General features: G+C 38.4%; 1 protein-coding gene across 1 annotated transcript; it reads right to left on the reverse strand.

Moving 5' to 3' along the window:
- Positions 1–1,109: 1,109 nt before the first annotated feature.
- Positions 1,110–24,065, reverse strand: LOC139751479 (2',3'-cyclic-nucleotide 3'-phosphodiesterase-like). The gene is made up of 6 exons (XM_071666931.1): positions 23,886–24,065; positions 17,252–17,582; positions 11,911–12,032; positions 10,344–10,608; positions 9,602–9,767; positions 1,110–2,006 (listed from the first exon to the last, which is right to left on the reverse strand). The coding sequence occupies exons 2-6, from the start codon at positions 17,555–17,557 to the stop codon at positions 1,282–1,284; spliced, it is 1,584 nt and encodes a 527-aa protein (XP_071523032.1). The 5' UTR covers positions 17,558–17,582; positions 23,886–24,065; the 3' UTR covers positions 1,110–1,281.
- Between the last annotated feature and the right edge of the window lie 3,261 nt (positions 24,066–27,326).

Raw genomic sequence — 27,326 nt, forward strand, 5'->3', positions numbered from 1 at the left:
ACACCATAAGACTCACTCAGGTTATGCATCAAGACAGCCAAATCTTATTTTTTGTAAGGTTTTTGCTTTCTGCATAATGGGAAGGGCAAAATGCAACTAAAAAATATACTGCTGGTAATGCAGTAAATAAAACAGCAATAAATGCCAATGAAAGCACTTCATGTACTACAAGAAAAGAGATTTTTTCATCACAATCCTCTCTTTAGCAACATGTAAAAAATGAAACTCATTTGTTGGTTGAGCTCATATTCTTAAAACCCAAGCAACCCGCAAAATTTTCTATTATCTGTCTGACTTCTTCACTGTTAGCCTTGTTATCTAACTTCTAAATTTTTCTTTCCTTTTATTTTTCCCATAAAGAATACTTTGACAACTTTTTCTTTTTATCATGTTTTTGTTTGTACAAAACTGCCTCATCTATCTGATGGATGAACCAGTGAGAAATCTGTATGTTCTGGCATTCTTGCTAGCTTTTCAATACATAATCTAAGATGGCTAGGAACAGAAATGTTTAAAAACTGGTATATGAGTATCTTCCTAACTCCACTCAGCCATATGTACCTAAACATGCACCTTTTCTCCTTAGATACAATCAAAAGCATATAATTAAGAGGTTTCACTTCCCTAACAATATGTTTGACTATGTGATTATGGAGATGTTCATTTCCAAAAATGTAACCAAGTCTTACAATCCTCAGTGTCACAGTAAAGGCAAAAAGAGTTCAAGGTGGCTGTTCACTCCATGCCAACAAATCGTGCATACAACTCCATCAGTAAACCTACACAAAACTGCCTGCAGTGGAGACAGATCCCACCTTTCTCCATTAAAAACCTCTAAGTGCGAACCCTAGATTTCTTACTTTCATGCTCCACAATGTGAGTTTCAAATACAGTTATAGTTATCAACTAAGAAAGTCCTTTTTTGTAGGCAAAAAGTTACATACCAAGTAGCTTCAACAGGCATCATCCGTAAGCAAACCTTACATACCTAGATAGAATAGGTAAAATATATGCTGTTATATATGAGCTCAGTTACATATTTTTCTTTATGTTAGCTGAGATGGCATGGGCAGCAACATACGTCACATATGTCCTCAGTGACATATATCTTTACTTCTAATATGCTGACCTTATTCCTTTCTACAGAACATTCTAAACTTGAAAACAACTTGTATGACACGCCCTGTCATGCATAGGCTCTGAGGAACATTCAGTCCAGTTTCAAAACGGAAGATTTGGAAATCACTCTCTAAATTCATTTACATCAGTGACATTACATTCTCAATAAAATGCTGAAAAAAGAGAACTAACAACCATTTCTTGTTCAGGGTATATAACCCAGATGCCTTTTCCATAAGTTTTCAGGACACCCTCAGTAATGGAATATGTTTCTACCTTATTCTTACATGATTCAGTATCACCAGATTTTTCAATTTCCTTTACTCTTTGTTCACAAGAGATAACATTTATCAAATCAAAACCAGTGGTTCTTGCATGAACATTTGGTGCACAACCAAGGGTCAAATGTGCACGACTTCCCTTGCCTGAAGTCGGGAAAAACCTGTCATTCTTTAGCTCTGGAGAAATAATAGAGACTGTAGGATGGCATTCTAGCATTTGTAATTTTCCTTTCTTTTTACAATCAATATTGTTATCTGATTCTGTTTCTACTACATTAGAAGACTCCTTCACACATGTGGAGAGCTTTTCTGTGTTACTAGATGTTGTAAGCCGTGTAGTTTCTTCTGTTTCAGTTTCATTATCATTCATGTCCCATAATTCCAACTCACTCTCTCCTAACTTTAGTCTTGCACCAAACGTCCTCGGAGTGATTACATATCCTATAATGTGCAAACTAAAGCACTTGCCAATGGATTTTCTAACTAAAGGACTATCTATATACTCCATTGCATTGGGTGCCTTACCTCTTTTGCTAACCTTGGCTGTAGCATGAAGAACTTTATACCCACCAAACTCAGTATTCTTGGAATAGTAATCCAGTATCTCTGAAAAGGAATTTATCAATACCTTTTCAGTTACATGTTAAACAGAAATGCAACATTAATATTTGTACATTTCATTATACTACCAGCAATAAAAAAAAATGTCATCATAAAATCCAAATCTCCAAGAGGTCCTCTGTTATTCCCATTTTTCCAAACAAAACACCATTTTCCTAGATTGACACTATATTTACTCTTATTTCAACTGAGAACTTATTACAACCAAGAGACTAACAAGATTGCATTAAACTCTCCCTACCATCTGATGGCAAACATCATGAAACATATGTCACTTAACTTTATCCTACTTCCATTCTTACATATTACCTATAACTAACAACTGCTTTGTGCAATGGCACTATAGTAACCAATGAAGTTAAGAGATGTTTTTACTGCAGTCAAGAACTCAATGATTAGGAAAAGTTAGAATTCCCATGGTGACCTTGTTAGTGCACTTTTTGGGGTGAAACCAAATGGGGAGGTGCTGTCCAACTCCATTAAACACTTAAGGTGTGCTTTTGGGGCAATCTGAGAGCCCTGCTGCCTCTGGGAATCACTGCTCTGGAGTCACCCTCTGCTAGGGGTGAGGCACCAAAGGCTGAGAAAAGGCACTGTGAGTCCACCAGTTATGCCAGGAAATGAAAAGGGATGAAAAGTTGAGGGTAATGGCTCTGAATGTTGATGGGATGACTAATGAGAGTAAAAGGAAGGAGCTTGTGGAGACATTTAGAAGTTATAGTCTAGATGTGATGGGGTTAGGGAAACCAATATCTTGGACTGGTTGTATGGAGCAAAAATGGAAATGATGATTGCAAGTCATGAGAGGGCATGGATGGAGGTGTGGAATGGAGAGGAATAAATGAAAATTATCGGGTAAAAGGGAAAGAAGGGTGTACAATTGTGCTTTCAATGAAAGGTACGGGAAAGTGTCACATAGCATGTATGGAATAGATCAGAATAGTGAGAGTGAGAGGAAAGATTGGAATTGTGAATAAGAATTATGCATGGGTATGTGTACATACACCTGTGAAAATGAAGGCTGTGCAAAGCTGAAATGAAGCATCTCTGGAGAAATTTGAATCACTGTAAAATGGTTGGAGGAGAGAAAGGTGGCTGTAATGGGTATTATGAATGCAAAGGTGGGGTGTGATGAAACTGGCAATATAGTTGGTAAATGAGGAAAGCCTGGAGTAAATTAGAATGGAAGTTATCTTGAGGATGTTTGTGCAGAGAAAGGTTTATTCCTAGTAAACAATTTTTCAGCACAATATGATCCACACATATACATGGATAAGAAATGATGGGAGAGAAAAACAAAAGGTTTGATTGACTATATGGGAGCAAATGAAAGACTGAGAAATGTTGTGCTGGATGCTAGAGTTGTGAGAGGCTTCTTTGGAGATTCTGACCATTCTGCAGTTCTTGTGGAGGTAAGGATCTAGGAGAAGTGGAAGTATGGCATAAAAAAGAATAGAGAGGTAAAAATGCTGGCAAGCAAGAAGATGAATCAAAAAGAAGGCAAGGAAAAGTATGAAAGATGGATGACAGAAAGTTTAAAAGAATCTGCAGTAAATGTAAGGATGCAGTGATGTGTGAATGAGGTGTTTAAAATGTTTAAAGAAAGACAGCTAAAGGTTGTAGAATTAGTAGTTGGATACATGATTTTGAGATATAAGAATAAAAGTGGAAATGCATAGTGGATTAGCGCTAGATATTAGAAATGCTGTGAAAGAGGAGAAAAAGGCATATGGCTAAATGTGGAAGAAGGTACAACAGCAGCTATTACAAGCATGGGTAATGAGGCTGGAAGAAAAATTCAAGTGGAGGGGGCGTATGGCATGAAGTGGGGTAAAAGGGCGATAATGAGGTTGAAGGTAGGAAAGGCACCTGGAGTGGATGGGATTACAGTTGAAATTCTAAATTTTTGAGAAAAAGTGTGACAGTGGATACATTGATATTAGCCAGGAAGCAGAAGGTTGTGCCTGAGGATTGGGTGAAAGCTAATATTGCTCTTTCATTCACAGGAAAAGGTACTAAGGATGTATGTGGCAATTATAGGGGAATACGTGTGATAAGTATACCATGAAAAGTGTATACAAGTGTTGATTGATAGAGTGATGGAAGTAACAGAATGCAGAATAAGTGACAGAGCAAGTGGGTTTTAGGAAGGGCAAGGGATGTGTGGATCAGATTTTTGTGGTGAGAATGACTGGAACAATATCCAGCAATAGCTAAGAAACTGAATGCAGCTTTTATGGATCTGAAGAAAGCATATGACAGTCAAGTGGAATGCTTTTTGGGACATGTTAAGGATATATGGGGTGATGGGACAACTGCTGGATGGTGTGATAGCCTTCTATGGAAAACCAAATTTGTGTGTAAGAGTGGATGGAGAGGTGAGTGAAAGCTTCTGTACATATGTGGGTATGTTACTATGGCTTTTTACCATTACATATGGACAGAGTGATAAGAGTAAAGCTAGGAAAGGGGGATACAGAAAATATGGTGGTGAGATATGGTGCCAAGCTTATTTGCAGATGAGACTATGTTGTTTACTGGGAGTGAAGAGGAGTTGCAGAAAGTTGAAGTGTGTTTTAGATGTGTGTAAGCATAAGTAATTGATGGTAAATGTGAGTAAAAGTAAAGTACTCTCAGTCCTCATTTTATGCAGGATCACTATATGCAGTACATATTGATATTGTGCAAGGAACCTACTTCTACCAGTCTCTCTTTTTGTGCTGACAAAATTTGCTAACACGCAGGTGTGTGCGGTAGAAAGTCTGCTAAAACTTCTGTGAGGACTGGCACGAAAAGAGAGACTGGTAGAAGTAGGTTCCCTGCATCATATCAATATGTATTGCATATAGTGATCTTGCATAAAATGAGGACTGAGTGTACTTTACTTTTACTCATATTTACCATCAAATACTTATGGTTACACACATCATAAAACATACTTCAACCTTCTGCAACTCCTCTTCACGAGTAACATTCTCGCCAGTGAGTTAGTCTCACAGTTACCTCCAATTTGTTTGGATCTGTGTTACTTGTGCAATTTGAGTATACTTGCTTAGGTGATTTTTCCTGCAATCCAGTGTTTTTACAGCATCCAAACATCCAGCAACAACTAACCAATGGCCAGCAGTTAAATAGAGAACCTCTCTTCTTAGAAACAAAGTTAGAAATTTTACAGTGCCCTAATGCTGATGAGGGAGCATCAGGATGGTAGAAAGCACACCAAAACATCAGTGAGGGTAGGCAGGTGGAGTAAGTGTGGGTCCTGTGTGGAAAATGTAAGTTTTGCAGGTACCACTACTGTGTGCAGTGCTATTTGTGTGATTTGAGCATACATGCTACTGTGATTTTTCTGCAATCCACTGTATTTGTGCTAGTTAATACAGCATCCAAACATCCAACAACATCTTGTCTTACCCTAAAATCAGTGGGTAAATGGAACAGAACCTCTCTGAACTTAGAAACAAAGTTGGAAACCTTACAGTTCACTGATGCTGACGAGGAAACGTCAGCACTTGAGCATGCTTTCAACCTGGGTGAATACAATCTGAAATACAAAGAAGAATCCAAAAAATATTCTAAGTACAGTGTTCTGCCAAAGTAACTACAAAGGTTAGAAATCTACTTATGGGGAAAAATGCACTTCTTGTACATAAGCATGAGGTGAAGAAGAAAAGAAGTCTTAGTAACCTTCAGCTCATGCCCAAAGCCCTGAAGATTTACAAACATTTATGTAAAGACAATGTAGCTGGCTGTGTGGAGGCCATGTTAAAAACATAAATACAGCAGGTTGTAGGAAAATCACATTAGCAGGTATACTCAAATCACACAAGTAGGACAGATCCGCACACAGCAATAGTAACTGCAAGACTGACCCAATGACAGGAATTTGGCATGCTTCACCCATGACCCACACTTACAGCCCCTATCAACTCCCACTGAAATTTTGGCACACTTTCTACCATGCTGACATTTTCTCACAAGCACCAGGGTGTTGTAAGATTTTTAGCTTCATTTCTAAGGTTAACAGAAGTTCTCTTACATTCAAATGCTGGGGTTGAAAATGGTGCTGGATGTTTGAATGACATATTAACAGGGTGGGTTGCAAGAAAATCATATTAGCTGGTATATCCAAACTGCATAGGTTCGCACATAGTAGAAGTAACTGTGAGACTGACTCACAGACAGGAAAGTGGCAAACTCCACCCATGACCCACACTTTTTCCATCTGCCAATCCTTACAGAAGCTTTGGTGCCCTTTCCACCAAGCTGATATTCCCTCACCAGCATCAGCACATTGTAAGGTTTCTAACTTCGTTTCTAAGGTCAGAGACGTTCTATTCCATTGAATTGCAGGTTCGAAAGTAGAAAATGTTGCTGGAGGTTTGAATGCCATATTAATAAACTCAGCGGGTTGCAAGAAAATCACACTAGCAGGTATACCCAAATTGAACAAGCAACACAGATCCCCACACAACCATAGAAAGTGTAAGACAGACTCTCTGGCAAGAATGTGGTATGCTTCACCTAGGACCCATGCTTATTCCACCTGCCAATCCTCAAAGAAGTTTTGGTGCACTTTCTATGGCACACACCAGCACAGTAGTAAATTTTGACCACATGAAAAAGAGGGACTGATAAAAGTAGATTCCTTGCATACGAGTGATTTTGCATATATGATCCCACATAAAACAAGGACTGGGTGTCTTCATCACTACACATGTTGAAGCTCTTCTGCTTCATGATGTCTTTGAACAGACATTCCTTTCTCATCCTTAATGTTCCCAAAATATTTGAGGCTTCTATTCCTTCACTGTAAATTTCACAGAACCACTCAATGCTCTGGTTCCTAATTCTTAAATTCCATTTCCTTATCTACATTATCATAGAAATGACTAAGGTTTGTGAAGTCTCCATGATTATATGTCATCTTTATTTCCTTTCTCACCTCTGCTCTTTTAATGTTCTCTTTTACCACACATTCAAACTTGAGCATTACATGATCAATTCTTCCAAGTGGTGAATGGCATACAAGGTTCTCATTATCCATGTTTATACGAGTGAATACATGTATACACTTGATGAATATGCCAATGAATTCCACCATGCTCTCAAGATTCTTAACCTTTCTAAGTACTTCCTGGCTTAATGACTTTACATCAAACAACCATAGCTGGATCACCCCCTTACATCTTAGGTATAACCTCCAATTCTTCTCTTTTCCTTTATCATGGAGGACACTTCTAGCAGTTCTATAGCTTCCATCATTCTTTCAATATACATTTCCTTCTTCTTTTCCCTTTCTTCCTTATCTGGTGTATGATCTTCCAATCCAAAAATAATGTGTCTCCCCTCAACTGCCACATTATTCACCTTTGCATTCACATCACCCATCACTAATACCCAGTCTCTTGCATCAAAACTGCTGACACACTCACTCAGCTACTCCCCAAACACTCGCCCTCCGTGATCTTTCTTCTCATGGCCAGGTGCATAAGCACTAATACGCAACCATCTCCTGACTTCCACTTTCATTTTTACCCACATCAGTCTAGATCTCACTTCCTTACATTCTTTCATACATTCCCACATCTCCTGCTTCAGCAGTAGGGCTATTCCTTCCTTAGCCCTTGTCCTCTCACTGCTCCCAACTTTACTCCTAATACATTCCCACACCATTTTTCCCATTTACCCTTAAGCTTTTTCACTCAGAGGCAGAACATCCAAGTTCCTTTCCTCAAACATACTACCTATCTCTCCTTTCTCTTCATCCTGATTACATCCACACACATTTAGACACTCCAGCCTGAGCCTTAGAGGAGGATTAGCACTCACTACTTGTTTTCTTCTGATGCACAGTAAATATCTTGGTTACATTATTCTTCTATTAATCCTTTCATACATAAGTTTAGTGATCTGAATATAGCTCAAAACAGTTTAAGATTCATTATTTCACTTAGATCTCATCATACAAAATAAGTGTAATGGTACATCTATTTAAATTACCTGAAGGCAGCTCATGTCACCAAAGCTTTTTTCTAAGATTTGTAACATTAACTAACAAACCTCTTCTTAGGTTCAGATTCTCATGCATGTTTAAGCCTAAGACAAAGAGAATGACTCTGGCTCAACAGCAGTTTCCCTGAAGACCAAATAGAAAAAGGTCTTGCTTGACCTTGGGGATTATAATAAACAAATGCTTGCATAAAGGATTCTCAAGGAAATACAGATACATCTCACTATACTTCACAATTCCTGTAAATCAGAATCATTAATATCTTATAAAGCATGAGTAGAAGTGAGTCACTGACAATCAGTTTTATAAGATGCCAGGTCACAAGAGGCTTTAGCATCACACATTAGAACCAAAACTAACTGAGCAACAGTCAATCCATTCATAACCTCATAGTCCACTTTATTGATGTCAATAATACTGCCCTCATCAGATTTTCCTTAAAAAATCATCCTATACACCATGCGAGAATAGTAAACTTAAGAGTTTACAAATCCCATATAACTCACTTAGATGAAGCTAGTAGAATTATTAAATGATAGCTAAATCAAATGATCTCCCAATTAGAATGGTTAGAAGTGGTACTATACATACATTAAGAATAAACTTTATAACCTTCAATTCAAACCCATGAATAACATCATTTTCAGCTCCTTAGTCTCATCAACAGTTTGCAGATTTTTATCTTTGAAAAATCTGCACACCTCTTTACTTTTACCGAATTAATCTGTGACTTTCCAATATCCTTCAAAATCACAAACAGCCTCCAAAGGACCCTAATGGTCTGTTACTGCTTGAATTCCTTTGTATGTGTAATGCAGCTTGGAGACTGGCCAAGAATCACCATGTAATATCCACTGTCCTCTACCAAGCATGAAAAATACATAATCATCTCTCTCTCTCTCTCTCTCTCTCTCTCTCTCTCTCTCTCTCTCTCTCTCTCTCTCTCTCTCTCTCTCTCTCTCCTAGTTTATATTACAGAATAATCACTCACAACAAATATACATTAAGAAATACATTCTAGGATGGAAAAATACATTATAAGTTAGTAAAGTCTGTAAACATTTATGGGTGAAGAAGCAAAACTAGCTTACCTTGGGTATGAGTCTGAAGGGATGTGCTGGGTTTGCTATAGTGACAAATGATATGTTCACATGAATTAAGCACTGTAATTATCTCTCAACGGTGGTCTTGGATCACATTTTGGCTTACTTGAACTTTAACTGGCTAAATATGCAGTCACAAGAAGATGGTGTAACCCTCCCGTTTATGCACTTTATCAAATAACACTAGTCAGTGCCTTAGCTGACAAGTTAAATATTGCATGCACTTACAACTTTCTCTTTATAGTAACTGCTCACCTTTTCATGCTTCTGCATGGTCATGCCAGAAACAAAATGACTGAGCAGTTGAGAAACAATGCTCCCCTGGCTTGGATTCCAAACTTCTGATACTACAGTATTTAAGTAAATATAAAAAAGAGATAATTTTGGTAACTTGATTATTCAAGAAAAAGTAATATAATCAACTCCACCTTAAAAACCAGTCTTTAATAAGTTGCAGAAAGTACCTTCATCAGATGTGAGATTTGTACTGTCTGTGAAGTCTTGGAAAAATCTACGTACTTGGAGGGCCCTCCTCAACCATTCCTGTACCATCATGGACACCTTCTTTGAATCTGCTTCATTCAGGAACCACCAGTAGTACAGAGGTAGGACTGGTTGATAGTCTTTCAGCTGGAAAATAATGTCATAAAATCGTCACAACAAGTCTTTCCACAAACCTTCACTCACACTCAATCAGATACAGATGGCCTTTGTCAACCACTGAAACACTTCAGAGAGAAAAGTGAAGAAGCAATGGAATCAACCTATTTCCTACTAATGGATAACAGACCTTTTTCAAAGTTCTATTCAATATGCAGTGCGACCGGCATTTCAACAAATGTTTCACACACAGACACAATCATTCAATTCCTATCATTTTCCCATTCTTTTAGGTTTTCATTGTTTTTTCCTTCTGCCTGTTACTGTCTTGTATTGTTTTCCTTCTGTCTGTAACTGTCTCTTAATGTTATCAATCTCTTAGGTCCCATTTACGGCAACCTAAATGTTCTCCATGAGTAATGCATCAAAACCACAGCCCACTCTCCATAATGAGGCCCCACAGTTTATCATGTCAAATATTCAAGCAACACATTAACAATGAATTCATAACTGAAGGCCAACACAGATTTGTACCAGGTAATAGTAAGCCATTTTGCAACTAGAAAATAAAAAATGGTTTTGTACTACTTAAAAGCACAGTATTACCTTCTTTGCTAAAATATCTTCACTAACACCATGACTATTTCTCTCAGCAAGTTCTTTGGGGTCCATAGCCCATGGTGTTTGAGGTTCCAGGATCAGAGGTGTATAATTGTACTCTTTTGTCAATTTAAGATAATATTTACTTTCCCAAGCCTGAACATTGGTGTTGTCAATCACAATAATGTGACAACCTCTTTGTGCAGCATTTTGTGCTTTCTGCTGGCATGATTTATGAGCATCCTTGAGCTCCTCTCTCTTGAATTGGTATCTGAAAAGCATAAGGAATGTTGAATCATAACAACAATACAAAATGTCATACACAGAAACTCATCTGTGTAAGAATATCCTAAGTCATATCTTTTTAATAGCATGGCTTTCAACTCCACATTCTCAAGGACTCTAACTTGTATCTGTATGCATATGTGCAATAATCAATAAGCCCAAGTCAAAAATACCTAAACCCTATCCATCACAAGGAAGTTCCCCTATGACATCCCCTAGGGATCTGTTCTTTCTCAGCAATCATCATAATGATCCTCCAAGACATTTTACTCCCGACCCTACACTCTATCTTTCTCTTATACTCAGAGGACTCTTCCAAAACCTCTTCAACACACCAAAATCCAACAGGTAACAATCACACACCAATAATATAACCAAACCACAGAACATTATTGGCTCAAACAAAACTCTATCCATAACTCTTTATAATGACAAGAAATCTGAAAGCACATCTAAACATCACACTATTCAATCAACTAATACCACTCACTAAACACCTAACCCATACATTCTTGATATCATATCTGACACACATATGACATTCATAGAACACACAGATAACATCAACAATATGAAGTCACATAAAATGAATACACTAAAAGCATTAGCAAGCACCAAATCTGCACAACAAAAAGAATCACTACACACAGAATGTAAATAAAATATCCCTACACACACACACACACACACACACACACACACACACACACCACCACCACCACAAAACAATAAAAAAAATACAACCATACAACATCACTCACATCTTCGTCCCCTCTAAAGGCCACCACCAAATTAAACATTTACAAATTCACCTTGCTAACCAATCCAACCAACAAACACCAAATCACATAACAAACACTTTAATCCTAGAGATGCAAATATCTGAAGCTACACTCTCCCAGGATATAAGACTTCCTTAGACTCTGCTCTTGCCACCATCCACTTCGAAACCAAAATCAGCACAAGCCTCAACCCACTCATAACCCACTCCGTCTATACTGCCATTCTCCCTCAGAGGTGAGTTCTAGGTGAACAAGGCATCAGGTCAGATATAATGAAGACAGACAAATAGATAGAGAGGGAGAGAGACACAGACAGACAGATAGATAGATATATAACACAGGATATCATGAAAGTGATTACACTCTGAAGGCTTATCAAAATTCAACAATAAAAGTGGCAATGATGCAAAAAAAGAATGAGCAAACACTTTGCCTGAAAGTCATATCATCTTTACTTTGCCAAAGAAATGGAAAAAAAATGCATATAGGAAGCAACTGCTACTAACATTCCATCCTTCATGAAGTAAGAGTCTGCAGAACATACCACAGCATCTTTATATATTTTCTGAATTCTTCTGACAATATGACTCTTGCCTGAGCCTGATAAGCCCTTCATGATCACCATAACCTGTAAAGAGAGGAAAAGTTTCTTATGAAATTCTAAACATGTCATGGTGTTTATTCTATGAATATCTGTGCACTGAATAAAGTGATGAAAACACATATAATGCTGAAGCAATTGCATTTGATATTATTCTCTTTATCTGACACTGCATTTTTTATTTTACTGTAGAATTATAGCTCTTTATACTTAATTCTTTTAATGTCTTCTCCACTCTTATTCCACAAACTTCAGACTTATAATCTCACTAAACATAAACCTTTAACTGCATATAATCCATTCATATTTACCTTTAAAGTACCCTCTGCATTATTCAGAAATTTCAACTTAATGTAACAGCAATCAACCATCTTTGACCATAACATGCTTTCAATTTTCACACAAACCTTCTTTGTACATCTATTGCCTTTACCTTAACAAATCATTTTCTCTCAAATCCTTATGTTTTTCTTCTAAACACATCTACTAACTCCCCTTTCTATTCTTCATTTTTTGCCCTCCATTCAACACTATCTTTTGTAAGATTTAGCTTCTCCTAAACTCTTTTTCACATCAACCAAATTATCTTTTGAGTTTATAAAATGATAAAATTATGATTGTAATAAACTTGAAATCTTAATTCCATTTTATTAACGACCTAATATCTAATAAAACAGTGGTAAATAGGAATCCAAGTGATCTGTTATGCATGACCTCTTGTCCCTGAACATATAATGTTTTTCACCATGGGGTAAGAACAGAGGACTGAGCCTTAGAGGAAATATCCTCAATAGGCCCCTTTCTCTGTTCCTTCTTTCGGAAAATTAAAATGGGAGGGGAGGATTTTCAGCCCCCTGCTCCCTCCCCTTTTGGTCACCTTCCACAAAATGCAGGGAATACATGGGCAATATTCTTTCTCTCCTATCCCCAGGATTATACATATTCTTTTTTCCATACATATTTGCCATTTCCTGCTTTACTAAGGTATCATCAAGAACAGAGAACTGAGCCTTTGAGGGAAAATCCTCACTTAGACCCCTCTCTGCTCCTTCTTTTGGAAAAGTAAAAACTAAAGGGGAGAATTACCAGCCCCTGCTCCCACCCCTTTTAGTTGCTTTCTATGACATGCATAGAATACATGAAAAGCATTCTTGCTCCCCTAATCCCCAGATATATATATATATATATATATATATATATATATATATATATATATATATATATATATATATATATATATATATATATTTTTTTTTTTTTTTTTTTTTTTTTATACTTTGTCGCTGTCTCCCGCGTTTGCGAGGTAGCGCAGGGAAACAGACGAAAGAAATGGCCCAACCCCCCCCCCATACACATGTACATACACACGTCCACACACGCAAATATACATACCTACACAGCTTTCCATGGTTTACCCCAGACGCTTCACATGCCCTGATTCAATCCACCGACAGCACGTCAACCCCTGTATACCACATCGCTCCAATTCACTCTATTCCTTGCCCTCCTTTCACCCTCCTGCATGTTCAGGCCCCGATCACACAAAATCTTTTTCACTCCATCTTTCCACCTCCAATTTGGTCTCCCCCTTCTCCTCGTTCCCTCCACCTCCGACACATATATCCTCTTGGTCAATCTTTCCTCACTCATTCTCTCCATGTGCCCAAACCACTTCAAAACACCCTCTTCTGCTCTCCCAACCACGCTCTTTTTATTTCCACACATCTCTCTTACCCTTACGTTACTTACTCGATCAAACCACCTCACACCACACATTGTCCTCAAACATCTCATTTCCAGCACATCCATCCTCCTGCGCACATCTCTATCCATAGCCCACGCCTCGCAACCATACAACATTGTTGGAACCACTATTCCTTCAAACATACCCATTTTTGCTTTCCGAGATAATGTTCTCGACTTCCACACATTTTTCAAGGCTCCCAAAATTTTCGCCCCCTCCCCCACCCTATGATCCACTTCCGCTTCCATGGTTCCATCCGCTGACAGATCCACTCCCAGATATCTAAAACACTTCACTTCCTCCAGTTTTTCTCCATTCAAACTCACCTCCCAATTGACTTGACCCTCACCCCTACTGTACCTAATAACCTTGCTCTTATTCACATTTACTCTTAACTTTCTTCTTCCACACACATATATATATATATATATCCCTGGGGATAGGGGATTAAGAATACTTCCCATGTATTCCCTGCGTGTCGTAGAAGGCGACTAAAAGGGGAGGGAGCGGGGGGCTGGAAATCCTCCCCTCTCGTTTTTTTTTTTAATTTTCCAAAAGAAGGAACAGAGGGGGCCAGGTGAGGATATTCCAAAAAAGGCCCAGTCCTCTGTTCTTAACGCTACCTCGCTAACGCGGGAAATGGCGAATAGTTTGAAAAAAAAAAAAAAAATATATATATATATATATATATATATATATATATATATATATATATATATATATATATATATATATATATACTTTTTTTTTTTTTTTTCCAAAAGAAGGAACAGAGAAGAGGGCCAGGTGAGGATATTCCCTCAAAGGCCCAGTCCTCTGTTCTTAACGCTACCTCGCTATCGCGGGAAATAGCGAATAGTATGAAAAAAAAAAAAAAAATATATATATATATATATATATATATATATATATATATATATATATATATATATATATATATATATATATATATATATATATGTGGAAGGTATTAAGAATATATGGTGTGGGAGGAAAGTTGTTAGAAGCAGTGAAAAGTTTTTATCGAGGATGTAAGGCATGTGTACGTGTAGGAAGAGAGGAAAGTGATTGGTTCTCAGTGAATGTAGGTTTGCGGCAGGGGTGTGTGATGTCTCCATGGTTGTTTAATTTGTTTATGGATGGGGTTGTTAGGGAGGTAAATGCAAGAGTTTTGGAAAGAGGGGCAAGTATGAAGTCTGTTGGGGATGAGAGAGCTTGGGAAGTGAGTCAGTTGTTGTTCGCTGATGATACAGCGCTGGTGGCGGATTCATGTGAGAAACTGCAGAAGCTGGTGACTGAGTTTGGTAAAGTGTGTGGAAGAAGAAAGTTAAGAGTAAATGTGAATAAGAGCAAGGTTATTAGGTACAGTAGGGTTGAGGGTCAAGTCAATTGGGAGGTGAGTTTGAATGGAGAAAAACTGGAGGAAGTGAAGTGTTTTAGATATCTGGGAGTGGATCTGGCAGCGGATGGAACCATGGAAGCGGAAGTGGATCATAGAGTGGGGGAGGGGGCGAAAATTCTGGGGGCCTTGAAGAATGTGTGGAAGTCTAGAACATTATCCCGGAAAACAAAAATGGGTATGTTTGAAGGAATAGTGGTTCCAACAATGTTGTATGGTTGCGAGGCATGGGCTATGGATAGAGTTGTGCACAGGAGGATGGATGTGCTGGAAATGAGATGTTTGAGGACAATATGTGGTGTGAGGTGGTTTGATCGAGTGAGTAACGTAAGGGTAAGAGAGATGTGTGGAAATAAAAAGAGCGTGGTTGAGAGAGCAGAAGAGGGTGTTTTGAAGTGGTTTGGACACATGGAGAGAATGAGTGAGGAAAGATTGACCAAGAGGATATATGTGTCGGAGGTGGAGGGAACGAGGAGAAGAGGGAGACCAAATTGGAGGTGGAAAGATGGAGTGAAAAAGATTTTGTGTGATCGGGGCCTGAACATGCAGGAGGGTGAAAGGAGGGCAAGGAATAGAGTGAATTGGAGCGATGTGGTATACCGGGGTTGACGTTCTGTCAGTGGATTGAATCAGGGCATGTGAAGCGTCTGGGGTAAACCATGGAAAGCTGTGTAGGTATGTATATTTGCGTGTGTGGACGTATGTATATACATGTGTATGGGGGGGGGTTGGGCCATTTCTTTCGTCTGTTTCCTTGCGCTACCTCGCAAACGCGGGAGACAGCGACAAAGTATAATAAATAAATAAAATAAATATATATATATATATATATATATATATATATATTTTTTTTTTTTTTTTTTTTTTTAAACTATTTGCCATTTCCCACGTTAGCGAGGTAGCATTAAGAACAGAGGAATGGGCCTTTGAGGGAATATCCTTACCTGGCCCCGTTCTCTGTTCCTTTTGGAATATTAAAAAAAAAAATAATGAGAAGGGAGGATTTCCAGCCCCCCGCTCCCTCCCCTTTTAGTCGCCTTCTACGACACGCAGGGAATACGTGGGAAGTATTCTTTCTCCCCTATCCCCAGGGATAATATATATATATATATATATATATATATATATATATATATATATATATTTTTTTTTTTTTCTTTTTTTTATTATACTTTGTCGTTGTCTCCCGCGTTAGCAAGGTAGCACAAAGAAACAGACGAAAGAATGGCCCAACCCACCCACATGCACATGTATAAACATAAACGCCCACACACGCACATATACATACCTATACATTTCAAAGTATACGTACATATACATAAACAGACATATACATATATACACCTGTACATATTCATACATGCTACCTTCATCCATTCCTGCCACCACCCCACCACACATGAAATGGCACCCCCTCCCCAAGTGTGCATGGGAGGTAGCGCTAGGAAAAGACAAAAAAGGCCACATTCGTTCACACTCAGTCTCTAGCTGTCAAGTATAATGCACCGAAACCACAGCTCCCTTTCCACATCCAGGCCCCACAAAACCTTCCATGGTTTACCACAGATGCCCTGGTTCAATCCATTGACATTCTTTCAAGACCAGATAACATGGCTAATTAGCTGAGCTAAAATTTGCAGAACCTAGATCCTTGTGAAGGTTACTAAACAGCAGCTATCATGACATTACAAATAATCAAAATTGGCTAAACAGCTAAGTACTAATTCAAGGTCTTATGGAAGCCTACGCAAATACTGCACAAGACTTGCCCTCTGCCAGTGACCTGTTGAGGGTGAGACACTAAAGGCTGTGGAGAGGCACTGGAGTTTACTAGTTATGGAGATTCTAATGCCACAGCCACACCCTTGAGAATGTTCCAAAAGGGAACAGGCATCAACGATATAGACAGACAGAAAACACTTTTGCGTCCAAATTGAAAAGTAGCAATGAAAGCCGTCATCTCCTAGAGATGAAAGCAGAAATATCTAGCTTCATTCACAACTCTGGAAATGGAGATATGTTTTTATATATAAAGATACAAACTGGAAGATATAAACTGAGCCTGTAACTTTTCTACCATAAATACCAAACTAATAGACTAACCTTGCTCTTCTGAACATACTCCATTGTTTTCTTATCTTGCAAAATTGGGTAATTCAAGAAGGCTTCATGATCTTTCAGTAGCTTTGACTGGAGAAAAAGTGGTGTGGCATCAGATGGTGTAACTTGTTTTATGCAGCTCGGACTTTCATTAACCTCTTGAGGATATTGTTCAGATACTGGTGAATGGCTGACAGATGAGGTAGCAGGTTCACTAATGGGTAAACATTCCTCAGCATCAGAAGGTGGATCAGAGAGTGATTCCTCACCTTTGCAGCACTGCCAAACTCTGCTAAATATTTTTCCCATTTTGATAGTTCAATGTTGTGTCTATCTGTAAGAAAAATTGAGGAATGCACATATATCATGAATAATGTGGTATACTACAGCAAATGGATTTGTATGTAGCATTTATGGATCTGGAGAAGGCATATGATAGAGTTGATAGAGATGCTCTGTGGAAGGTATTAAGAATATATGGTGTGGGAGGAAAGTTGTTAGAAGCAGTGAAAAGTTTTTATCGAGGATGTAAGGCATGTGTACGTGTAGGAAGAGAGGAAAGTGATTGGTTCTCAGTGAATGTAGGTTTGCGGCAGGGGTGTGTGATGTCTCCATGGTTGTTTAATTTGTTTATGGATGGGGTTGTTAGGGAGGTAAATGCAAGAGTTTTGGAAAGAGGGGCAAGTATGAAGTCTGTTGGGGATGAGAGAGCTTGGGAAGTGAGTCAGTTGTTGTTCGCTGATGATACAGCACTGGTGGCTGATTCATGTGAGAAACTGCAGAAGCTGGTGACTGAGTTTGGTAAAGTGTGTGGAAGAAGAAAGTTAAGAGTAAATGTGAATAAGAGCAAGGTTATTAGGTACAGTAGGGTTGAGGGTCAAGTCAATTGGGAGGTGAGTTTGAATGGAGAAAAACTGGAGGAAGTGAAGTGTTTTAGATATCTGGGAGTGGATCTGGCAGCGGATGGAACCATGGAAGCGGAAGTGGATCATAGGGTGGGGGAGGGGGCGAAAATTCTGGGGGCCTTGAAGAATGTGTGGAAGTCGAGAACATTATCTCGGAAAGCAAAAATGGGTATGTTTGAAGGAATAGTGGTTCCAACAATGTTGTATGGTTGCGAAGCATGGGCTATGGATAGAGTTGTGCGCAGGAGGATGGATGTGCTGGAAATGAGATGTTTGAGGACAATGTGTGGTGTGAGGTGGTTTGATCGAGTGAGTAACGTAAGGGTAAGAGAGATGTGTGGAAATAAAAAGAGCGTGGTTGAGAGAGCAGAAGAGGGTGTTTTGAAGTGGTTTGGGCACATGGAGAGGATGAGTGAGGAAAGATTGACCAAGAGGATATATGTGTCGGAGGTGGAGGGAACAAGGAGAAGAGGGAGACCAAATTGGAGGTGGAAAGATGGAGTGAAAAAGATTTTGTGTGATCGGGGCCTGAACATGCAGGAGGGTGAAAGGAGGGCAAGGAATAGAGTGAATTGGAGTCATGTGGTATACCGGGGTTGACGTGCTGTCAGTGGATTGAATCAAGGCATGTGAAGCGTCTGGGGTAAACCATGGAAAGCTGCGTAGGTATGTATATTTGCGTGTGTGGACGTATGTATATACATGTGTATGGGGGGGGGTTGGGCCATTTCTTTCGTCTGTTTCCTTGCGCTACCTCGCAAACGCGGGAGACAGCGACAAAGTATAATAAAAAATATAATACTACAGTAGCCACTAAACCCTTGTACATTTGCACACTGCTTTTTTACAAGTTTTTGTATCTTACAGAAGATTAATATTTCTGAGGAGAGAGAGATAAAATTAATCTATGATTATTTTACTTGATCGCTATTTCTCATGTCAGCCAGGTAGTGCCAGGAAGCAGATGAAGAATGACACATCGACTCATATAAACATATTTATTCATATCTATATTTACATTTTTTATACTTAATTGCCATCTCCTGCGTTAGCGAGATAGCACAAAGAAACAAACAAGGAATTGCCCAACCCACCCACATACACATGTATATACATAAACTCCCACACACGCACATATACAATTCAACGTATACATACATATACATACACAGGCATATACATATATACACATGTACATATTCATACTTGCTGCCTTCATCCACTCACATCGCCACCCCGCCACACATGAAATAGCACCCCACCACCCCTCCAGTGAAGTAGCACCAGGAAAAGACAAACAAAAAAATAGGCCACATTCATTCACACTTCCACATCCAGGCCCCACAGACCTTTCCATGGTTTACCCCAGATGCTTCACATGCCCCGGTTCAGTCCAGTGACAGCATGTCGACCCCAGTATACCACATCATTCCAATTAACTCTATTGCTTGCACACCTTTCACCCTGTATGTTCAAGCCCTGATCACTCAAGATCTTTTTCACTCCATCCTTCCACCTCCAATTTGGTCTCCCACTTATTCTTCCCTCCACCTCTGACACATATATCCCCTCTGTCAATCTTTCCTTACTCATTCTCTCTATGTGTCCGAACTATTTCAACACACCCTCTTCTGCTCTCTCAACCACACTCTTTTTATTACCACCCATCTTTCTTACCCTTTCATTACTTACTCGATCAATCCACCTCACACCACATATTGTCCTCAAACATTTCATTTCCAACACATCCACCCTCCTCTGCACAACCCTATCTACAGCCCATGCCTTGCAACCTTATAACCATATATACACAAATATATACATAAATGCCCATAAATGCACACATACATGCCTTCATCCATTCCTGGTGCTACCCTGCCCCACAGGAAACAGCATCGCTACCTGTCATGTGTAATGCACATGAATTCATCAGAGATAAATTGTCAGTTAAAGAACAGCTAATCATATCAAAAGATTCAGAGGGAAGCATTGTAAAGAATGGTGTTTGAATATGTGAGGAACTGAATGACAAGGTCAAAAATGTGTTTGCAGTGGAAGGAACTAAAGTCTCAACACCAGTGAGATAGAATGGGGAAGAGATTTTAGTAAGCACTGAGATAATATGGAAAAACATTACAGGGCCCGTGGCCCTGTTGAAATCTCACCATATGTACAAAAGACGTAGATGTAAGTAGACACACTTAATAAACCACTAGAATGCTGTTCAAGGTGTTGGAGAATGACAAAGTGCCAAGGGAGTGAAAAAGGGCAGAGTCACACCAGTCTTTACAAGAGGAAAATGGGGAAAAAGCATTGAACTACAGACAGGTCTTCTTAGCAAGTGTGCTCTGTTAGGTACTGGAAAAGATAATCACAGAGTAAATGGATGACTTCCTGAAGAGGAGAAATTATCTAAGTGAAAGACAATATGATTTCTGAGAAAAGAGGTCATGTGTAATGAACTTCTTTGACTTCTCTGAGACTAAGCTCTACTTTAGACAAAAGAAATGGAGAGTAAATAATTTGAACATGAACTGTCAGAAAGCATCTGACACTTACCATATGGAGTCTTGATCATCAGGTAAGAAAAAAAGGAAGACTTCTGATGTATATTAGTTAATCTTAAAGGAAGGGAACAATGGTCACATATCTGAGAAGCCTTCTCAAAATGGATGGAGGTCACTAGTGGAGTGTTACATTGGTTTGGTCTGAGATTGTTACATTTCTTAGTCTATGTAAATCTAATACAGTGAATGATAATACAGTAACTGCTGACAGCATACGAAAGTTTAAAAGGCTGTATGGTAGAAAATATCAAAGTGATATGGCTCCATGAATGCAAAACTCTCTCTCTGCACAGCATAAATAGGTAACTCCAAATAGGCAATAATGTGCACACACATAATTACCTTTCATCCTGGACAAAAAAGAAGGCTGGATGGAGTGTTTGCACCTGGACTGTAAGAAGGCATTTGACACTGTACCACATAGGAGGTTTATCATAAAGCTGAGTCACAAAGCAGGAATGAGGTGGAAACTCCTTTGTTAGATAAAAGATTATCTCAGTGGGAGGAAACAAAGGACATATGTCAAAGGAGCCTTTTCCAAATGAGTTGAAGCAACCAGTGGAGCACCCCAGCATTCGGTTCTGGGACCATTACTCCTCTTGATCTAAATCAATGACTAGCCTGAGGGCAAAGAATTCTACCTGAATATGCTTGCAGATGATGCAAAAATCATAAGAGAAGTGCAGAGCAAAGAGGATTGCATTAGATTACAAAGGGGGACCTAAAAAGACTCTGAGCTTGGTCTTAAATGTGCTTAGTGAAATTCAACCCTAGCAAATGTAAAGTAATGAGGATGGGACAGACTGAAAGATAGTCTCAATATGAGTATTACCTAGCATAAAGTAAGCTTCAAGATTCTTTGATTGAGAGGGACTTGAGAATAGACATCATCCCTCACCAACCACCAGAGTCCCACATTAGGAGAATAGCTAAAAGACAAACTGTCTGCAGGTAAATATCTGAATAGCATTTAAGTATATGGATAGAGAAATATTTACCAAGCTATTCATATCTTACATAAGGCCAAAAGCACAATATTCTTCTAGGTCACTAAACCTAAAGAAGCACAAAGAACTAATAAGAAAAGGTGGCCTAAATGTAATTACTACCTAGCAGGATTGTGTGTATGAGAAGCACTTGGATGTCAACATCATCCATAACCTGTCACCAGAGTTCCACATTAGGAGAATAGTTAGGGAGACAAACTCTCAGCAGGCAAAAATCAGAATAGTTCTGAAGTATATGGATGAGAAACCATTTTAAAACTACTGATATGCTAGCTAAAGGCCAAAACTAGAACATTCTTACGTTTGGCCACTTTACCTAAAGAAGTAAAAAGAGCTCATGGAGAGGTCCAGAGGAAGGCAACAAAGACTGTACCAGAATAAAGAAAGCTAAGTTACAGGGAAAGGCTGGAGGCTTTAAATTTACCCACCTTGGAAGTAAGATGACTGAGGAGTGACCTGATCACACCTTTAAGTTCTTAAAAGAGAGCAATAATGAGGCAGTAAAGATAACTTTGTCTGGTGCTGGGGATTACATGGCTACTCACAGTGACATCAGTTTGTTAGCATTCAGCACCATTTTTGCAGTGCTCAGTCATTGGTATGACATGTATTTTTACAAGAATATTGAAAATTATGATAAATCTTGACTGCTAGGGAGATTAGATGAGGTTTTTGTATGCTCAATGATTTTTTTGCAGTAACTAATCCTTGGTTTTCCATGAAATACCATCACTGCCTTATTCATTTTGTTATATGATACTGTATAAAATCCTAAAATCATGCTCCACACCTGTTATTGTGTTCTCTAAACACCATTCTAGCACTGATTTTCTTACGAAAGTATTACCTCACTTTAATCAATCCTATATACTTCTATCATCTTATATGAAATTACTTACTATGATAAAAAGATCCAATATTGTGTTCTCTAAGTTTTATACAAGCTGTGCAGAACAAAAGCACTCAATATCTACAGCATATAGCTATACAGAGCTAAAATAGACTTTTACAGTTAACAGCAATACAGAGATAAGGTGATAAATTACCTTACATTCTATTTTACCAAATCTGGATCCAGTTACCAGTTCTGGAGACATTTCCAATTTATCATTGTGCCATTAACATACTTAATGAATGTGAGTTAATTTATTAGATAAAAATTCATATATATACAGCTGTATGGTACATACAGAATATTTCACCAAGGATAATGCAAAAGCACATTTTTAATGACTGATGAAACAAAGTAAACTATAAACCATAAGTACAAAAATCTACTCACCCTTGTTATAGAATCAAAGCAATATCATAAAAATAGAGTATATAAATAAATACACACACAAATATAGTGCATATATGATCACATACTTTCATAGAACACATACGCTGTCCAATAGCAAGGATTCTAACCCCACACCATTTGCATGGTAACTGGGTATACTAACCACTCAGCTGTGCTGCCAATGATAGGGAAATGACTATTCATTTACTAGTAATCGAATACCCTTCATATGAATTCCATAAACAATGGGTTCCAGACCAGTCATATCCTATCAGGCTCACATTACCGAGTAATCAGCAATTTTACCAAACCTATTGTCACAACATGCATATGAATGTGCACAGTCATAGAATAAATAATGGCCTGGATTTAAACATTGTTCCATATGCTTGTCAGATGGGTATGCTAACCATTCAGCTATGCTGCCCTATCATGGGCAGAATAGCTAAGTGGTTAGTGTACCAAGCTACAACACAAATGGTAATAGGTTCAAATTCTTGCTGTTGGAGGGCATTATGTGTCCCATGAAAGTGCGTCTTTATATGAACTATATTTATGTTTAAGCAACTCCATGTTGTAACAATAACTTTGGTAAAACTGTTGGCTAATGGGTAATGTCAGCCTGACTGAATATGACAGGTCTATACTTAGTTGCTCAAGCACGTGAGCCGAAGGGGAGTTGCTTCCTAATAAATAAATTGTCATTTCCTCATAATTTTCGCTATAATGAGAAGCATAGCCGAGTGGTTAGTGTGTTAAGGTATATACAAGCCTACAAAATGCATTGAGTCCATTCAAGTGCGTTATTCTCAAAACCCATATCCTATGAATTTACGAGAAGACGTATGGTATCTCCCCTGTTTGAATCCTACTTACGTTTTCCTCATGTCACTTTGCTTATTTTACGTTCTTCCGGTTCCTACACATCTCCCTTTTTCATAGCTGACGTACTCTCCAAGTTGGTGCAATTCTTCTTCTATGTCATGTATTTATTCGCAGGTTCTCAGCTGGTGAGATAGGGCGTGCCGGGTCTTCCAGTGTCACGCGCTCACTTGCTTCTTCTGTCAAAGGAGCTCGAGGTAAACAAATACTGGCGTTCATTATTGAGTGAATATATATTTTTCATCTAATCACTCTTTTCATTTTCTCCGTTCTATATTTACGTCAAATATATATATCTTATCTCATTTAGAAAATTTTATGGTCTTATATTTTCACTTGATGAGAAGAGTGTTGAGATCTGAGTAGGAAATATGATTTACGAATGTTCTCAGTCGTCTTCAGGTCATGAACTAAACTATGGAAGAAACGTAAATGGTCCGAAGCAATGGATTACTGTCTTCCAGACAGGAACAGACCACAGTAATCCAGGGACACATGGAACAGGAGAAGAGCGATGAAAACAAAGTCAAGTTTAGAAATTGGAGGAAATTAATGCCATGGAAATACTGTTCCACAATAGACCCACATGGCTTATAATGCTCCTACGTTTAAAGGATGGGAATAATTTTTCAAAAGGTGACCAGCGACTGTTATGAAGCAGGGATAGAAAATTTATGTAAATCTATTTCACTGTGTCCTATGCACAAAAGCAAAAAAGAAGGGCGATTATAAGAGTACAACAACCATACGTAGCCAACCAAACCCAGACAAAAAGTGAACGTGTATGAAAAAAACGAATTGTGCCATTAAATACCATAATAAAGCCGTTCACGCCTTCGAAGTCGCCTGTTATATTCACATGAGCTGCTGAACATTGTTTTATACAATAGGAAAAGATTTAAAGCCAAAGGGGAAAAAATCCCTCCTTACTGCTGTCATCAGCCTAAAAACAACATATATGGTATTTACACCATATGTTTAGTATTATACTATTTCTCCATAATGAAATGGAAGAACATATAATGATAGGAAAACGGCCCAGAAACAAGTGATGTAGGCCTTAATCTAACCAAGAAGAATATAAAAAGAGGTGGAGGGAGCGTAGTTGTAAGATAGCGGTAACCGCTAAAAACAGTCGATTGTGACATCTCCGAGGTTGCGTTACCTCCTCCGGCTCCTCGTCGTATATTTAATGTGTTTGTGCTTTTGTGGGTCGGGGAAGGGAGTCTTGATTATAGAGTGGGGGGAATTGGGGGTGCGGGACGAAGGGCGAGGAAGTTGGGGAGGTTTGGGGATGGAAAACTTTGGTACTGTAGGAATTATGTGGGGTTAGGTGAACAGATAGGTAATTTAACACAGAGTACTTTAGTTTTCTTTTTGTGAGCGAAAGAGTTTATGAGGCCGGCGTGGCAGGGAAACTGATGAGGGTAGAGTGTTCTAAAAAAAAAACAGTTATTGCAACAGTGCACCCTTGAGTTGCCAGATGAGGGTAGAGAGTTAAAAAAAAAAAACCAGTTATTGCAACAGTCCAGCCTTCAGTTACCAGTGGCCACACAGTAACCATGTGCCACAACATCGTGGCGAGCATCACGTGGTCTACCTAGCGCTGTTTTCAGCGTTTACCGCTATCTTATAAATATGCTCCCTCCACATCGTGGATATATTAGGAAATATATCACTTGTTTCTTGATTGCTTTACTATTCTTATAAGTTCTCTCATTTCATAAAAAAAAGAAATAGAATATAGCAAGGATTAAACAGACAAACAAGATGTGATACAAATACTAAATCAGTTAGTATAAAGAACGTTTAGTTATTGTCTGGGTTTAACACATGTTCCCTTCTTTGTACAAGGATATGAGGATTTCCCGTCTCTTTGAAGAAAAGACAAATCCCCTCAGAAAAAAGTATTTACTTACGTGAAGTATCATGTAGTAAAATAATGCCTTTATTTATTTTCTTATGAATGTGACAACTTTAGAAAAATTATAGATTATGCATAGTTTGTCATGGTTATGTGCTCCACCTTCAAAATATCGTGGTTCCTTGATTCGCCCATTAAGTAATTTGTAATAACTTTCTGCCCTCCATTATGCAAATTAATCATGCAACGTTGCAAAAAAATGCAATATGCTCAACGATTAGATCACGCTTTTTTATGAAATAACAGGGGGGAAAATCTTTAAAAGAGCTGTATTTAACGTGAATATAAAAATTCTGTATTACTTCGAAAGTTTTGTGAGGGAAATTCATCCCCCGTCAGGAGCCATACAATGTAGAAATTGTGTATGTACGGTTTTGGAATCATCCTTCAAACGTAATGGTTGAATGGGTTATTCAGGATTATCAGTGAGGAAAACTGAAGATGTCAGAATTCTTTTGTACATTATGTTTAGCCTTGATAACAAGCCAACTGTTTACTTTATATAAAGCCAACATGACTGCCTTATGCAATCAGTTGGTTCACAGAATAACTTTTTTTTTCCAGTTTTAATAAAGACGATCTGCTTCATTCTACATTATTCACATATCTTTTTGGTTAGTTTTTTTTTTTTTACCTTCTCAACTGTAACAGAATTTCTCAATGTGTCTGCACTTTGAACATTTGAAGTAGCATCTTGGAAATGGTATGTAGCGATGAACTGCCACTGCATATATTGACATAACCTTGTGAAGCAGCTGCTGCCTGTCTGGTGTCAGCACCAAGGGATCACACTTGTCACTATAACTTTTTTGTCAGGTACCCATTTTATTGAACAAACCCCTAAAGGAAGATGAGCAGCTGGGTTGACTTTGGTCTAACTGCCACAGCTAAGATTCGAACCTTTGAGCTCGACCTCGGATGGCCCTAGAGTGAGTCATGGTTAGCAACACTAACCACTTCACCATGGGGGTCCTGTTCCTTTAGCCTTTTCCTTTACTCAGAATAATTGAACTTACCCTTTTTCGAAATCAATTTAATTCTGCTCTTCCTTCCTCTTCTGTGATGTCTTCCAATCTTCACCTATTCTATCCTTTCAGATCCTATTTCTCTCATATCAATAACCCAATTTCTTAATCATCGCTACCCATTAGTCCTTCAAAATACACCATGTAGGTAGCATGATGGTAACTAATTAAAGTACTCTCTACGGTAGATAATTTGAGTAAAACAGGCTTGATCTGAAAGTTTGGTAATGTCAGAATATGGGGCATCAGTGTACATATATGCAAACTGGACTTTTGTTTGATTAACATAGGTCTACATCAGCCATCCTGCATAAATAATAATAAAAAGACATTATAACTTAAATTTCAAGAATGATGGTCAAATGAAGGAAACACACAGGTGATTTTTCAAGAGGAAAGTGGTGATAGGGATATTTGAGTGTGCAGGAGCCAGAGCATTCAAGAGGGAGAATCCTATTTTATACCATTCTGCTTTTAAATCTGCAG

Source organism: Panulirus ornatus, chromosome 11 (genome assembly GCF_036320965.1).
Source record: "Panulirus ornatus isolate Po-2019 chromosome 11, ASM3632096v1, whole genome shotgun sequence".
In the NCBI taxonomy this organism is placed as follows: Eukaryota; Metazoa; Arthropoda; class Malacostraca; order Decapoda; family Palinuridae; genus Panulirus; species Panulirus ornatus.